The sequence below is a fragment of the Boleophthalmus pectinirostris genome, unplaced genomic scaffold (assembly GCF_026225935.1).
Source record: "Boleophthalmus pectinirostris isolate CB_2022bp ecotype Guang Dong unplaced genomic scaffold, ASM2622593v1 HiC_scaffold_18, whole genome shotgun sequence".
Classification (NCBI taxonomy): Eukaryota; Metazoa; Chordata; class Actinopteri; order Gobiiformes; family Gobiidae; genus Boleophthalmus; species Boleophthalmus pectinirostris.
Window position 1 is genome coordinate 22329412 of NW_026571133.1, and position 16895 is coordinate 22346306.

The following is a 16895-nucleotide window of genomic DNA, read 5'->3' on the forward strand; positions in this document are numbered from 1 at the left end:
GTCTTTTAGCAACATAATTCAAAAAGTTATGGACCAATTTTGATGAAATTTTCAGGATTTGTTGGAAATGTGAAAAGGAAGAACTGATTTCATTTTGGGGGTGATCCGGAAGAAATCCTGGATTCTGGATCACTTTGAAATTTTTGTTAACATTGTGGTAAATGGGGCCAAAAATTTTGTTTCTCAATATCTCGGTTAATTATTGACCAAACCCCATGAAATTTGACTCAGAGATGGACAATGGGATCCTCTTTCATATTCCAAAGGCTGATCCGGATCTGATCCAGAAGACTGATTTTATCGCAATTTATATAAAAAATGGGGGTAGTCCTTGGCGGAGGTCTGCGCTCTCTGAGTGCTTTTCTAGTTATTTTTGTTATACTTTGTTTATTTCCAGATAAGAAAATGAGCAGATCTGACAGAAGATAGAGTACAAAGCTCTTTCTTAATATTTTAATTAAGCCTTTATACCATTTATTATCCAATTAAACTAAGTAATAACAAAACTAAGAAAATTTGGCATACACTTACACTTTATTGTTCCTGTATGGAAACTTGTCCCCTGCATTTGATCAATACTTCAAAGCAATTGGGGGAACTTTTCGGGAGCAGGATTTAACTCTAAGATAAACTTCGTCAGCAGTGGATTTAATCCACTGCTGAAGTAGTTTTGTGGCCTCTTGGCCAGGACGCTCTTGAAAAAGAGATTTTCAATTTCAATGAGACTTTTTCCTGGTTAAATATAGGTTAAATAAATAAATAAAATAATCTATACTGTGCATGTCTTGAGTTGATTGGGGAAACCAGAGTGCCCATAGGAAACCCACCATGGGGAAAAATATGCAAACAAAGCATGGGCATCAAACCTGGAAGCTTTTGCTAGATGCATTTAGGAGCATCAAATTTGATATTTTGATATTTAATTACATTATTGTGCATCTTTGTGCTTATGGAGTAGACATATATTTTCATGTATTTGTATCTAACCTCAGAGTAGACGTAGAGGGGCAGCACCAGCACAGCCAGCAGCAGGTCAGCTATGGCCAGACTGAAGATGAAGTAGTTGGTGGCAGTTTTGAGGGAGCGCTCCGTGAGCACGCTCAAACACACCAGGATGTTTCCCAGGATTATGATCAATATGAGAGCCACCCCCAAAATCAGGGCCAGATAGTTGTAGTCCACCAGGCCCAAGTCATCTGGGAGGCTCTCCAACGTCACATTGTCCATGATGGAGGACATGCACACAGCCACATCTGTAGCTTGAGTCTTTTGCCAACAGTCAATTCCAGAAACACAGGAAAGTGAAAATAATGCTTATAAATGTACCTTTTGCAGTTGTTAAATGTCCTTGCGTTTGTATGTCTTTGGTGAATGAACAGTATTGAAATGCAGACGGGCCTGGTCTTTTCCAGTCTTTACCTTGCTGGTGATCATTATGACTCTGCTGATTTGAGTTTCTTGGACATCCCTGCAATGACAAGATAAACCAGTTATGTAAAATATAGAAGTATTTGACCTGATGATAATATTCTTTATAATAAGTAAAAAAAAAAAACACAAGATACACAGTAGGACTAAGTTTGCAATTTACTGTGTTATTACCAATTGTTTATGTACTTATTTTCATTGCCTTATGTTGAAGCTCAGCACTCCCACTTCCATGTATGGAATGAGGTTGTGATAAATGTCAGCTGTACTGTTTTGGTGAAGTGTCTCTTTGGTTTGATGCTCTAAAGCCTATGATGCTCAGACTGCTTTGGAGTGTTTCCATGGCAGGGGCAAACATAAACAGATCTTGTTTGTTTTTTCTATCCTACACATTTGCTTTGAAAAGTAAATGCATCTTAAATAGTTTGTAAAGCTTTGCTTACACATATTTACTTTGCAACCATCATAAGTCCTCAAACAGGTCCTTTTTTTTCAGGCACTGTGATTTTCTTTCTCAAAGTGACATTTTGTCTTTGACATGCTTTCTTAGCTTACATTACTGGTTCTTTTACAAAGCTTGCGTAAAGCACTTTTCATCTGAAGTGTTAGGATAGAGCTGGGTTTAATTGGATTTCTGGTAACTATGGTAACGTTTTCATTAACAGAAAAAACATGCATAATACAACGCATCATGATTTTAAAAAATAGTAAATTTTGACACATTATTCACACAAGTAAGGATTACATAACAACTATGTGTTGGGTAATTTTCATTCAAAATCCATATTAAATTTATTAAAAATATATTGGATATCTATTTTGACAAATCTCTGCATTATATTTACCCAGACTAGACTCAGTTTACCCAGTTTGCACTGCTAAGCAGTCACAATAGGCTCTACGCCACTCTTGGGCTTAATAACAATAATAATAATAAGAAGAAGAGTTTTTTTTGTCACTTGTCTCTTAGAAAAGGGAAACCTTAAGAATAATGGTTCTATATGGCAATGCACAGAAACATGGTGACAGTGAAGAGAATTATCTAATATTGTATACACATAACACAAGTCCTCTGCTAATACTCAGGTTAGTGTCCCTCAGGACCGGTCTCTGGGTGAGCTCTGAGAAGGGCAGGTGAGAGCCAAGGTGTTGCCACATCATGAGCACCAAAAACAGCAATAAAATGAAAAAAAGAAGACAATAACCACCATAAATATTCAGCAACACAACCTCTCTGGCTCGTGATAAAAGCCATGGACCAAAAGCTGTCAGTGTGCAGAGTGATGCTGGTGCAAGTTAACAGTACTAGGGGACTTTCATGTTTTAATTGAGAGCCGAGGGTGCAAAGCACTTTGGTGATGATTGTTGTGGGATGGTTGGTGGAAGGGCTGTGTAGCTGCCTCGCCTGCTGTCAGTCTATAATGGCTTTGTAACAAGCATATTCCACACACAAATCAGTACTCCCTATCTCCCATTCACTAACAAGAAATCATCAGAACCACTACACAATTATACCACAAAGCATTTATTTGGTTTCATTTCTTTCATGAAAACCCCATCTCATGTCATCACCTCAAAGGTACTGCTCCACTGCATACTCAAAATCAGAAGCTTGTGAAATGCAACTTTTACCTGACATTAAGTGCATTGCTATTAAAAATGTATGTGCCGTGTATTTGTATTTTGTGGATAATGTCATGTAATAATATGGAGCAGCTTGTTTTGCCATATATGCATGAGTCAAATGACAGACTGCTTCCACCGTGTTGACAAATGGCTAAATGAGCAATATATGTCAAAATATGAAACTGCATGGCTCAACATCAAACTTCAATGTCAAAAGGGAAAATTTGAATATCAGAAAATTCTCTGATTTGCTGAAAGGTGCACTGGGTAACTTTTCTGGTGGAGGACCAGTCACCTGCTTGTCACCAGAAATGTTAATATTTTCCCTGAAATGTTTTATATTATGACATTAAAAATGAAAATACTGAGGGTGACTCTTTTATGTCTACCTGGAGATACTGTGGAACATTCCAGGCAAAACAATAACATCTTCATGGAGACAAGGAGGCAAACCATCCTTTAGAAATGTTACATAATGTACCTTTAACTACTGTCTTACTTTTTTCATTTCTAATGTTTCAGTTACTGCCTCATTCACTTTTCTGCAGATCTTATGTTCTTGCTTGGAGCTGAGGTGCTGCATTTCATCCACATTACATAACTAATTGTGTTTGTCATGTGAAATTGTGTCATTTTCACATTTTCTCAAGGTGGCTTGCAGACCAAATGCCAGTATAGCCTAGAGCACTACAAGCCCTTACATTTGTAGACAGGTTTTTGATGAGCAGAACAGGGCTGTGTAATTCTGTGTAGGGGTCACATTCTAACAGGTGCCAGTAATGATGATGATCATGTGTCATCAAGCCTTCACATACACGCGGCTGGGGCCCGGGGTTGCTGATGTGCTAATGGTTTCGTTCCTGCCAACTCTCCAACCATTAGGCTACCTCCGCATCTACTTGTCAGTGAGCCCAATATTGCGCCACTTGTACAATTCATTTAAATGAGATATAAACAGACCTTCTTGCAATCATTTTTTGAGAGTGAAACTATTTTTCTATTTTTTTGGTATATTTCTTATTTTATCTCAAGGAGATATAACTATGCTTTTTCAGTCCTTTTTTTAGTTCTAGAATGATCTAACATGCATAGATCATCCTGTCTCTTCATATGGCCTTTTCCAATAACAAGCAGCAAACGGTCATGTTTTAATGTTGAAAAATGGTTAGGTTGTGTGACAGTACAAAGCAGTGGGCAGAGATAGGGAGTACGTAAAAACAGACATTTTTTGAGATGCCTCAAATGTAGCACAATGCAGGATTAACTCAAGCGAGAGTGGAAATGGAAATACAACTCTGATAACAAACTAAGGAAGAGGGAACACTATTAGAATTAAAAGCTGATAAAAGTAAATTTTACCTAATATGTCAACTTTTATTGTTGTTTATTGAGATGGTGGATGGTTTGTTTTATTGACATAACACAAAAACGACACCGATCAACCTTTTTCCTCTTAGCTTCTCCTTGAGGTGAGTGATGAATCTACTTTGGCACACACCCTCATTTATCTGAGCATGACTTTTCAAATACACCTTAATGTTAGAATTGTCTGTAATTAATTTGAAGTCTTCCCTTATTTGGTCCCCATGAAGTGAGCTCCAGCTGCTGCCTTGTGTTTTTGACCAAAAAGGGGCCATCAGGAGCCTGTCATTTTCGAAATAACAGGCCCCGTCTTTTGAGGCAGAGAAGGCGCAAACATTAAGACCTCTCCACCACGAAACCATAGCAACTGACCATAAGATGTTTACCACTGTGTTGAATTATGGGTCCTAATCAGAGCTTACCACCTGGAGAAGGAAGTCAGGAAGTTAAGCCAGTATGCCACACAGTGTAAACATATTTCAACTCAGTTTATCTTTCATTGTAATTCACTGGTTTATTGCTTATTCTGAGTTCCATGTAATTTATATTCAAATGTGACCATAAGTGGACTTTCTGTACTGCATGTCCAAGGAGCTTATCTGTGATTGGCCAATTCAGTATTACATTATGATATCTATGAGCTGTGACAGAGGAAGAGGACCAATCATGAATTAATCTGCAGAGCCAGGTGTTGCGCAGTGGGGCAGTTGTGAGGTCAGCAGGTCAACGTGACTGAGGTGACCGACTCAACACAAAACATCATGTAGGGATTAAGTCACTTGAAGAGAAAGGCATTGAATTCAAGAAAACTAAATGCTCCAATGATTTACTAATTCACCAATAATATGTGTATATTGTTTGCCTTTTATATACAAATTGCATTATAGGATATAACTGTGCAGTAAAAGGCAAACTTTCAAAATCTAAAAAGATTATTAATTTTTTTTTTTTTCAATCATAGCCCCCTGCTAACCCAATTTCTTTCTTTCTTCTTCTTTTTTGCTACCTATCCTCAAATCATGTCAATGTTTTTTCCTCTATTGTCATTTCTAACAGCATAATTTTACAAAACTTGGCAAAACTTGGTTTTAATTGGCATCACTTCTAGTGATGTGTATGTTTGGCTTTGGTTTTTAGCTACATTCCTTTCTTGATGAGTTTAACCAGGTTTAAGAACAATAGAAAGACTTTCATTTTTAAACAAATTAATGTCTTTTCACTGCTTGGTTTATTTTGAAACAGTAACCATACCTTAAATTATTGAAAATGAAACCAAACTGACACTTACATGTAGAAAGAAGAAATCCATGAGCTCTTTTAGGCAATTTCTTGGTTGTATTTCTCCATTAGCATCCAAATACCTGCTAGAATGTAGACTGGATTGTATCCAACATGGAGCAAAATTCTCTCTTACCTTCCTCTGTTCCCAACTTTTAAATAGAATGACACCACATAGCTAGCAGATTGCTCTGTATGTGCCCGCCCCTCATGATTGTCCTGCACTCTGATTGGCTTGTGGCTCTGCTGATGCGAAAGCAACTCACTTTCTCTCTCCTCCAACTATTAATATGTGCATTGAAGGGATGAGTGCCTTGACAAAACCGAATATCTCAATATTATTAGTATTTTCCTGATGAATATTCATCAGAAATGTCTTATTATTACCTGTCTTAGTTGAGGTTTATATTATACAAAAACTGAATGGAGTGTAACATTTAAAGCAAAAATGCAGAAATATCACCTTATTGTTTTTATGCTATGATAATCAGCAATTTTTGTAGACGATATACTCGATAATCTAATCTTGCACAGCTCCAAAAACAACAATAAACAATTTTTTTCATTTATTTCTCAACTCTAGAACATCATGGCGTAGAGCATTTGTGTATTTTATTTGTCTTATTTTTCTTAATATATTCATAACATCCTTTTTTCATTAGAAGAGACAAATAGTAATAGTCACTTGGCTGTACAAAATGATGTGTTGAAAGAGATTTCTTAAAAAGAAGCATCACTTTTCAGGTTGAAAATGAATGCAAAAAACATATTCAAATTAGATAAACATTGGCATATTGCTTCTCTGTACAGCTGATGAATCATGTTGTGTCTGTTTACTCTCTGGCAGCCATTAAATTCAACTGTCAAGCTTATTTCTACAAAATACTAAACAAACTATTTAGTTTGACACAATCAAAAACATTTTTACATTTAGTCAGCATGTATGCATATCCTCTATGTGATGTTGATGCTGGCTTACACCTGACACAATAACACACTTGAGAGCGTATTCATCCGAAAATGCTTCTGGCATTTAGGTGTTTCTTTACTTATTTAAGTTATTTGGCCTATATATGTTATATCTTATTTGTTATTGTGACATTTTGGAAAATCATTTCAACAAATCCATTAAACCGGGTTGACCTTTTCTGCAAGTTGACAGATGAGCGGTGTCGTATGGAGCTAATTCCTCCTTAAAAGGATAAGATTGTCACACATCAGAGTGAGAGAGGCTGCAGCTTGTGGAGCCTGTCACCTGTGACATCTGGTGGTGACCCTCCTCATGCAGCTCACAGGAGGGGCTCTGGGGCAACAAGTTCCCAGATCAAATTTAAACAACTTCCTCTAACACCATTATATGCAGATGCAAGAATGGCCAAGTGAAGATTTTTTTTTTCCTGTATTTTAATCTAATGCAAAACCTTAAACAAGTGGTGCCCAAACTGTTACATCTGCTGAGAACGGTCCATCTGAATTTTCATGCAGGAAAATCATTATGTTTTCATGTCATTCTCAATGGTAATGGAGTGATAAGCAGATTTCACTGTCCTGTAAACAGGATGTGAAGCTATGCTGTGTGTGCAACATTCATCTGAAAAACCTTAAAGCCTCACAGTCTAATAAGACATTGATTAAACATGGAGCCACACAAAAGCCAGAAGCACCTGTGCTCCTCGTTCATGACAAACAGAGGCCTGCTAATGCTAGCATTTCTTAAGACTATGACTTTCTATCTCTGCAAAGTATCCTTGGTTAAAAAAAAAACACTCATTCTCTCAGAATTTCTTAAAACAGATGCCACCGATTTTTAGAAGTAAATAGCAACTTTTGTTATGCAAAAGAAAATGTGTGGTATATCACAGTAAATAGCATTTCAAAGCAACTTTGATGGTAACTTTGATAAAAGCTTTTTTAAACTTTGCAATGTGTCGACAGCTTGTGAACCAGAGTATATAATGATGAAACTTTTGTTTTTATCTGAATTTGTAACCCCGTGCCAGACAGCACACTTGAACCTCTGCCACATCCACTCACAACTTGGGCAGCAGTTCCCATGGAGATGTGATCCTTGGAGTTTGTGAATATTTTATTTTTGCCTTTCCCTGATCCATGTTTCCGTGTGTGTAGCGTGCTTAGTCTTTTTGCAAATATTTGAAAGTTCCAGCTTTTCATCTCATGTGCCATGTTATCGTAATTTGGATCTCTGTCTTTATTGAAATATTATTTTCTTTATTACCTTATGTGCACATATAGTATACACATAGTATACAACGGAAAGTCTACTATGAGTGTTATGAATGAGATAAAGATTAACCCTACATTTGCCTATGACATGTTGAACCACTCAGGTCCTACCAGACCTTCTGTGTTCACTTCTCATCATGAGCCAGAGAGACGCTCTAGCATTGTCGCAATGGAAATGAGTTGTGTCATTAACATTTGTGAGAGAAAGGAGAGAAATATCCCCTCATCCAGAATAGACTGATCCTGCTGAACCTATGTCCTGCATAATTCATCAGCGCTCTGCATATGAGCATGTGAAATCAGTGGATTACTCTGTCTCTGGTGGACATTAAAACACTGTTTGTACAACATCAGCCCAGTGTTGCTTAGCACTAAACCCTAATGCACTCTTTTAAATAACAGAATCTATAATTGAACTTCAGACATGGAAATGCCTCTAACACACACAGAGACACAGTCACACATTTGATTTGTCCCAATGCTGCTCTGCATAGAGGTCTTTAAACACAACTGTTCTTCTGAGCTATACAGCTTCTCAAAATCTTCAGCAACACTTACTTAATACTGATGACAATAAGACTATGACCAGAGCATGTGTGTCTGTTCATATTAGTTTACCCAAAGATGAAATGTGTTTTGATTGCCCTGTTTTATTTGTCCTTCCTCTGTCCCTCAGTCCTTTGTTCATCCTTGGGTTGTAAGTAAATTGTTTTAGTGCTTCACACGTCTCTCTGTGCTCTGTGACAGGAGCCATCTGAGACTTCACACATTTGACCTTTATATAGCTGCACAGACATGACACGGTGATGTAAAAAATACTTGTTTTGTTTTGAATTAAAAAATAATAATAATAAAGGCAATATTTAAAATGTCTTTTGTCGTATATTTCATTACATGGTCTAATCAGAGTACTTTATTCTTAATACTTGGGATACTTTTACATTTAAGTTGCATTATATAGTGTTAAAAAGTGACTGATTAACAGATTGTTCTGCTATTTGATAAGAAAAAGAAAAATCACATACCACAAGAACTGTCTATTTGCTTCTGTGCAGCTTGAATTGTGTGATCAAGTACTGTAATGTGATCTTAGGAAAGTAAATGAATACCCCAAAATGAGTAAATATACCAAATACAGTTGCTGAAAAATACATTTTTGTACAAGTATATATTTACTTGCATTATATTAAACCAGGGTGCTCTCACACAACAGAGACTTGATCAAGAAACACGGTCTGCCCAGGAATGAATTAACACTCATGACACTTTTTACTACTTTATATCATGAATACATAAACGCAAAAAAAATAAAATAAAAGCAGATACTGTGTTCACTCCACCTGCACTGTGTATTTTGTATGCTCTATGTGCAGTGGGAGCTGCCAGGGCACATGAAGTTAACCACATACATGAAAAGGACTTTTATTACCTTCTAAGTTGATTCACCTTCTACAACAGTATGATTCTGTCCTTGTTTAAACCACTTTGTCTGTTTCTTCTTTGGGACCGTAGTCTAGTCCACATGAACATGCCCCCCAGACAGACAAATGTCCTCCCTAACAGTCCAAATATTCAATTGTAGCCTAAATGTTTCTATTTTGGCGTCATGGTTTGCTGGTGTCTCAGTCCAGGTCAGTAAACAGAATAAATGACCATTTCCTGTTTATTCCATCTGCACTGTTTGCTCTGTTTGATGGCCAAGTGTATTTGTATTCATGTGGCTTTGTCCTCAGGTGGGACTGCTCAATCTGATTTTAAACGAAGAGCGTTTGAATGCGTGACAAACTCACTATAAACAGTTTCCTTTGTTCTTGTTCTTTTCACACCTACTCCTACAATATAAATTAAAAATAAAAATGTGCGCCATCTTTCCACCATGTTGCATGTTTTGAGAAGCACATAACCTGTTTGTATGGAGGCGGAGAGTTGCCAATGTGTAAATCAACAGTATCATGTTTTAACATGATACAACCATGGAGTTATGTAATACTATCACACTGTCACATCATTTTGAGATACCATCTCTTGTTCTCAAAGTTATTGCACACAGGTTGAGTCCCATTTTTAACCTATAGAGCTAGCCTGAGCACACAGCAAGAAACAGCACTCATCTGTCTTTGACAAAAGCCTACCCCTTCAGTAAATAAATGATATGTTTATAATAGCATGCTTAAGCAGCCTCTGTATCCTCATTCTGATCCATCTTTTCTTCTGTCACTGTCACATAGTAATCTGTCCCCCTTGAGTAAAGGTCAGCTGGCTACTGCACAGCCTAGAATGGTACTACTTCATGATAATTTTACACTTTTTCACTTTTTAACATGAAACAATCATGACATTTAATGATTAATTATTTAAATTTGTATTATAAAATAACAATAACAAGTGAATCTGGGTTGCCAATGTATACACCTGCAGATACAGTATATGCAAAATACAGTTTAAACATTAATTTGGGAACATTACTAGCAATCAAATAATAATTATTGTATAAATTTGGTTAGCTTTGACCCTTGTTTACACTTGGGTAGGTCAGAGGATACTGCTGCCTATATCATGTCTACATTTTCAACTAGGAAGGAAAGAGAGAGAGTTTGCTGCAGCAAACTTATTTGTTATTATTATTTATTATTAAACATTATAAGTTTCGTCAAAATTGTTAAATAAGGAGCACTAGATAAGACTTAGCACAGACTTAATACAGTCTTAAATATAATTATTTTACTATGTTTTGTGAAACTCACATATGTAGGCCTAAATGTGGGGAACATGACCAGCTTTAATCAGGACTGAGATCTGAACTACCAGGTGATGCAGGGGCTGTTTCCAAGGTGAAATCCAATCTCATGTGTTGGCGACTCCATTTTGCCCTTCTAATAATAAGCCACATGTTTCCTGTGCTACTGCAGAACATCACATCTACTCTGAAGTAATTACGGCCTCAATCTCAGATTGCTGCTGTGGCTTTGTAAAGAACAAACACAGCCCAATAGAAAGCCATTAACAAAAGACAAGCAAACCTACAACCTTAGCAAAATGTCTGTATTAAAATGGACTACGTCCACCTGAGTTATGATATTATGTAAAGAAATTACCTCCATGTAAAAGTGCACTATGTAGTTTTTCTGATGGAGGGTCTACCAGCTGCTTGTCTTCATGGAGATGTTGCCTAGAATGTTCCAACATGATGCTTTTCTATATCCATGGAGACAGCTGAGGCCAGCAAGCCAAGTTACAGCTCACATTCAGAATGTGTTTTTCACATTATTTTTGAGTGATGAAAACACCTGTAATTGAATAAATGCAAAATGAAATAGGTGAATGCTATACAGTAACATGAAACGGCACCTTTAAGTATTTGGTCAACAACATACTAACTAAGCTGCAAAGAGAAATGAGACAAGCCAAAGATAACATGATGAGATGATTATCAGAGATTAGATGTTGCATGTCTAAGATTTTATGATGCAAATGGACCATATTTCAGTCATAGACTGTATGGTTTCTATGAATAAAAAAAAAAATGCAGTACATGTTGAAGAAATTATTCAGACACTGCCCTCTACTGGGATTTTTAGAAGCTACTTTTTGGAACAGAGCCTACGTAAATAACTAAATAGATGGTGTTGTTTTTAGGTGTTTTACTTCTTATATTTTGGCTAGTTTCCTATGCTTTTATTTTGAAACAGCAGACTAAAGGCCTATGTCTTTGTGGACCAGAGGACACTCCACATGCCCAGTATTATTAGGCATGCTTTTCTGGCCACATGCAGAAGCAATGGCCCATTATTTCAATGTGTATTTTTCTATTTTATTCACAACAGTGGCTGGAGCTGCTTTGGAAAAATGTCCTGCGTCCTGTCAGTGTGACTGGGATATTCAGAGCGTGGCATGTTTTGGATCAGACGTGATGCCGAGGTTCCCCCTCAGCACTCAGGAGCTGTAAGTAACACACACCCCGGCACACATCGACAGTTGCTCTGCTTTTATCAGTGGACTTGTTCTCATCTTTTCTCAGGTGGCTTCTGGAGACAAAACTCGTATTTGTACCCCAGGATGCTTTTGCTCATCTGCTCAACATCTCTCACATGTAAAACTTTGTTTCATTGATATGGTGTTTTTTGTTTTGTTTTGATTTTTTCTCTAATGCAATATGTTGCTTTTAATCAAATATCATAAGCTACAATGTCATTTCACATTTGCATTGCCTCTTTTCCTCATTTTTAGTTACATATCCAATGACAACTCTTTAGAATATCTAGAGAGACATTCTTTCTACAATTTGCCCAGAGTCAGGCACATGTAAGTGAACAAAAGTTGGAGATGTAGCAAACAATTTCCATATTTTTTATAATAATTTGTTTTCATTGTTCCTTACAGACAGCTCACCAGCATAAAAACATTAGACTTTATTGACTGTGAAGCATTCAAGAATCTGCCAAATCTGAAGTACCTGTGAGCATTTTTTTCTACTTTATTTTAATTTGTTATTGTTTGTGTCAAATAAAAACTATTTTGCACATGTTCTCTTAACAGTGGGATCATCAATACTGGTATCAGAACATTCCCCGAGTTGCAACATATCCATTCATTTCAAGACGATTTTGTTTTGTCTGTATTTTTTTCCAGGTGATTTACAAAATTTTTATGACGTTATCTTATTATCAACTGTTAACTTTTTTTTCAGGGAGATTGTCGAGAATGCCCTTGTTAAAGTTATGCCTGCTAATGCTCTGAGTGGAATCTCAGCGAGTCTTATTGTGTAAGTGTAAAACGTGTTGCTATTATAAAGGACTATTATGTCTGTATCATTAGTTCTATACAGGTTGTTTACATTTTAGAATGCTCCATAGTAACGGCTTAAGAGAGATCCAGCGCTTTGCATTCAATGGGAGTTGTCTCGAAGAAGTGTATGTTTCCAGTGCTGCATAATGCATCATTAAAAGCTTTGAAATAGCCTTTTATAAAATATCTGTAATTGATGTATATTTTATTCTTTTTTATGCAGGTATCTCCAGAGGAATATGTATATGGACCAAATAGACAAGTTTGCTTTTCATGGAGTGAATTGTGGCCCAACTCATATGTAAGTGAAAACAACATATTCATTAATACTAGTTTTGCCACTAGTGCCTATATCATCGGCTTGAACAAATTTGCTTCTTAACACATACATGCAGATTCCTTATTTGTTTTACAGAGACATTTCAGAAACTAAAGTGCAGTCCCTGCCTTCAATAGGTATGGAAGCCATTGAAAAGCTTCAGGCTAAAAACACTTGGACTCTCAAAGTGCTCCCTCCACTTAGGACCTTCATCCATTTACAACATGCTGAATTGACCTACCCAAGTCATTGTTGTGGTCTAAAAATGTTGAAGAGATGGAGGGGGTGAGTAGAGAAAAACTAAGGAGCAGTGAAGAAAAAGTGTTTTTAGTGTGCAATCAGGAATGGCAACTTACTTTAGCTATAGACGTTAGATATAACACAGCTAGGGGGCTATGTAAATCTAGTTTCTAATCATTTTAAAAATCTAGAACAACTCCTACAAACTTTATTTTGTAATTCTCTTTTCAAGACTCGCAGAGATGACTATTTGCAACCTTTCAAAGAGCACACTGACGAAGCCTCGAGACTCCTCCTCCCCTCTGTTAGAGAGCTACGACTTTGATGACCTACAATCAGCACATATGTCCAATGTTCCTGTTTGTTCAGATGTGGACTATGAGGACAAGGCTCTTTTTCATGTGGAATTCCCTACAGAAAGCCCTTCTGAGGGTTTTAACTTTGCTTTGTGTAACAGTGTTGGTGCTGATACTGAGCTTGTGTGCTCGCCTGTGCCTGATCTGTTCAACCCCTGTGAAGACGTGATCAGCCAAAACTTCCTCCGACCACTGGTCTGGGTGGTCAGTCTTTTGGCCCTCTCTGCCAACCTACTGGTGATGTTGACTCTTTTGACCAGTCAGCAAAAGTTAACTGTTACTCGTTTTTTAATGGGCCAACTGGCTTTTGCAGACTTCTGCATGGGAGTATACCTACTCCTAATTGCGTCTGTGGACATCTACACACAGTCTCATTATTACCACTATGCTATGGTGTGGCAAAATGGAGCTGGCTGTAGTCTTGCAGGAACACTATCGGTGTTTGCTTGTGAGCTTTCTGTCTATACTCTAACTTTAATCAGTATTCAGAGGTGGTATGCCATATTCAATGCTATGAGGCTGGACAATAAAATGCGTCTACGCCATGCAGTAGTATTGATGGTCATAGGCTGGGCACTATGTGGGACTGTGGCCCTGCTGCCTGTGGTTGGTGTGAGCAGTTACCAAAAGGTGAGCGTTTGTTTACCCATGGACACTGGGAGCACTGCTGCACGGGCCTATGTGGTCGTTGTGCTCATGATGAATGTCACTTCTTTCCTGGTAGTTTGTTTATGTTACCTCCACATCTATTGTATGGTGCATAATCCCCAACACCAGTCCAGTAAATATGACACCGGTATGGCAAAACGCATGGCCATCCTCATTTTCACAAACTTTTTGTGTCTGGTGCCAATCTGCTTCTATGGTTTGTCTGCAGCCCTGCATCAGCCACTCCTTACTATCACTGACTCCAAGGTTACTTGATTTCTCATACATTAAAACATAACATAAATGTATTTCTACATATTTACTACTGCTTTGTTGCTGCAGGTGCTACTTGTGCTTTTCTATCCTCTCAATTCGTGCACACATCCCTTTTTCTATGCCATTCTGACCAAGGGCTTTCACCAAGACATCTTGATGCTGCTGAATAGGATGGGGCTGTGCCAGAAACGGGCTCATCTTTACCGAAGCCAGCTTCTTCATCTTGGCAACAATCCAACAATAATTTTACAAAAACTGAAGGTACAGGAGTCAGCTGACTATAAGGTATTTGTACATTTGTACAAAAATTCAGCTGTAAACATTAACACAATCTCACACAAGTGACTATTCTTTCTTTCTCTCTCTTCTACTCCCAACCAACAGCAGTCTGTATCCCAGAGCCATAGCTTTGTGCTGTCCTGACATTTTAAACCAAGTTGCTCTTGTGAATGAGTATTTTTTAATTAAAATTTGTCTTTACCGTTTACAGTATGTTGTATTTATTTAAACAGACTACATACCAAACTTATTTAAACATTGTTCATCTATAATTACCAAAACATTGTGTTATCTTACTTCATAGCATTTCTCTTACACCTGAGCTCTCCCTCACCATATTACTGTAAACTGTTTTGTACACGTTTAAAACTTGCTGAGCCACTGGCCGAAGTCTTGGGTCTTTTTTCTTGCATTCCTCATGGATTTGAAAAAGATGGAAGTGAACTAAATCGCCCCCAGGTACTCTTCCCATCAGGAACTGTGTCACTTCGGGTATCTTCCAAATGTCGGTCCTTTCATCGTACCCGGGCATGAGATCATCTGAGAAGGGCTTGCCATCCTTAGCAAAAGGCCACAGCTGCTCAGGGGCTACAAAGTCCCCAGATAGCTCTCGATGCCCACACTTTACTAATAAATTCTTGTGTTTGTCTACTTCAGGCAGAGCATCTAAGTCATTTACTATAAGATGTAAATCATTTGTCAGCAAGAACTGGGAAAGGGTTTTCTCTAAACTGTTGGAGTCACACATCACACGGCACCCAGCAGGACTTGTGTGGAGGTAATGGAGTATGGAGACATAGTCCATAGCCAGCCTGAGACGCACCTGCCATGTGTTGTGTTTAAGGTAGTGAACTTGTGAGAGCACAGAATCCAAGTTAAGTAGTGAGCCAAGAGGGTGGTACTCTGTCACCGAGGAATGATCATGGAGACAGAAACCAACCAGCTGAACGACTTTGGGACCTTGCAGGGCTTGCAACATGGACAAACCATGGAGAAAATCCTCTGAGTATTTAGGTGAAGTTAGGATGGATAGAGCTACCTTCTGACCTCTCCATTCTGCCAAATACACCTAGGGGAACATAGAAAGAGTATGTATATATACTGGCTATTCAAAGTTGAATAGTGGTATAACAGCAGAGATATGATGCAAAAAATAGCTACCTGCTTTACTGCTCCTTGGCCAATAAGTTTTAACCTACGCACTTCATTATTTATTTCTGCACACTGGAGCCATGGAGTGCAGTTCTTCATGGTGGCCATTTTGAAATATCCTGGTCCGCAGCCAGGAGAAGAAGACACCTGTTGTCCATTACTGTTGTACAGTGAATCCAGGTAAAAGTAGATGATGACATTACATATAAGTAAAGCAGCAAGACACACCACCACAGCCAAGACACTGTGGGAAATGGGCCTAGTGCTGCAACGACTGCCGGCACTCTGCATCTAAAACACAACCAAATGTTACGACTTGACTGAGTAATTCACAAATAATGATAAAAAACGTCTCTAATGGAAACATATGTTTTTAAAAACGTAGTAGCCAAATTAGGTTGGTGCATGAAAAATAAACTGTCTAATGAGTGGGACTGAGAAGCCCTGGGACACCTAGGCTTTCGCACTGTATGCTATACATTACACTTTTAAAATTAGACCAACGCACTTTCTATTTTCTTCATTATGCCATATGACGTTGTACAGAATATTATATTACATTACTTGCTAAAAGGGGGTCACAAAAGAGTTAGTAGGCTACTATTTAAAACACATACAATAACAAAACATTGGACAGGAGTTTGTGCACTTGAGAATACAGTAAGCACAACACTGGTGGAACTATTATTGACTATTGAATGGATCTGTAACTTACCCGGGACTGCATCAGCGTACATATTTTGGAATTTTACCACCCATAGGTTGTTAAAGAATGTAGCATTGACTTCTTTCGTAGCTTGTTTGCAGAAACACGGAAGACGACACAACGGAGCTTCCGGTCTGAATAACAAGATTCATGCGAAGAGTCCATTTTAACTTCTTTCGATTCATTTTGTAAACTA

General features: G+C 37.8%; 3 protein-coding genes across 4 annotated transcripts in view; 1 reads left to right on the forward strand and 2 right to left on the reverse strand.

The window, feature by feature from the left end:
- drd4-rs (dopamine receptor D4 related sequence) overlaps positions 1-1227 on the reverse strand; it is a 4227-nt gene extending 3000 nt beyond the window's left edge. Inside the window, exon 1 of the mRNA XM_020926693.2 lies at positions 988-1227. Within this exon, the coding sequence (XP_020782352.2) occupies positions 988-1227 (240 nt within the window). The remainder of the gene's footprint in view (positions 1-987) is intronic.
- The window catches only part of LOC110161534 (thyrotropin receptor-like), a 27207-nt gene extending 12160 nt beyond the window's left edge, over positions 1-15047 (forward strand). The window contains exons 3-14 of one of the 2 annotated variants that reach the window (XM_055153802.1): positions 11763-11880; positions 11957-12028; positions 12166-12240; positions 12319-12393; positions 12475-12549; positions 12626-12700; positions 12780-12848; positions 12947-13024; positions 13139-13327; positions 13515-14553; positions 14629-14847; positions 14947-15047. In XM_055153802.1, the coding sequence (XP_055009777.1) occupies positions 11849-11880; positions 11957-12028; positions 12166-12240; positions 12319-12393; positions 12475-12549; positions 12626-12700; positions 12780-12848; positions 12947-13024; positions 13139-13327; positions 13515-14553; positions 14629-14847; positions 14947-14985 (2037 nt within the window). In that variant the 5' untranslated portion in view covers positions 11763-11848 and the 3' untranslated portion in view covers positions 14986-15047. Of the gene's footprint in view, positions 1-11762; positions 11881-11956; positions 12029-12165; positions 12241-12318; positions 12394-12474; positions 12550-12625; positions 12701-12779; positions 12849-12946; positions 13025-13138; positions 13328-13514; positions 14554-14628 lie in introns of those variants that run through there. The other variant, XM_055153803.1, reaches the window with a different exon arrangement.
- pomk (protein O-mannose kinase) lies at positions 15046-16864 on the reverse strand. The gene is made up of 3 exons (XM_020926687.2): positions 16709-16864; positions 16003-16284; positions 15046-15910 (listed from the first exon to the last, which is right to left on the reverse strand). The coding sequence occupies exons 1-3, from the start codon at positions 16718-16720 to the stop codon at positions 15140-15142; spliced, it is 1065 nt and encodes a 354-aa protein (XP_020782346.2). The 5' UTR covers positions 16721-16864; the 3' UTR covers positions 15046-15139.
- Positions 16865-16895: the final 31 nt, after the last annotated feature.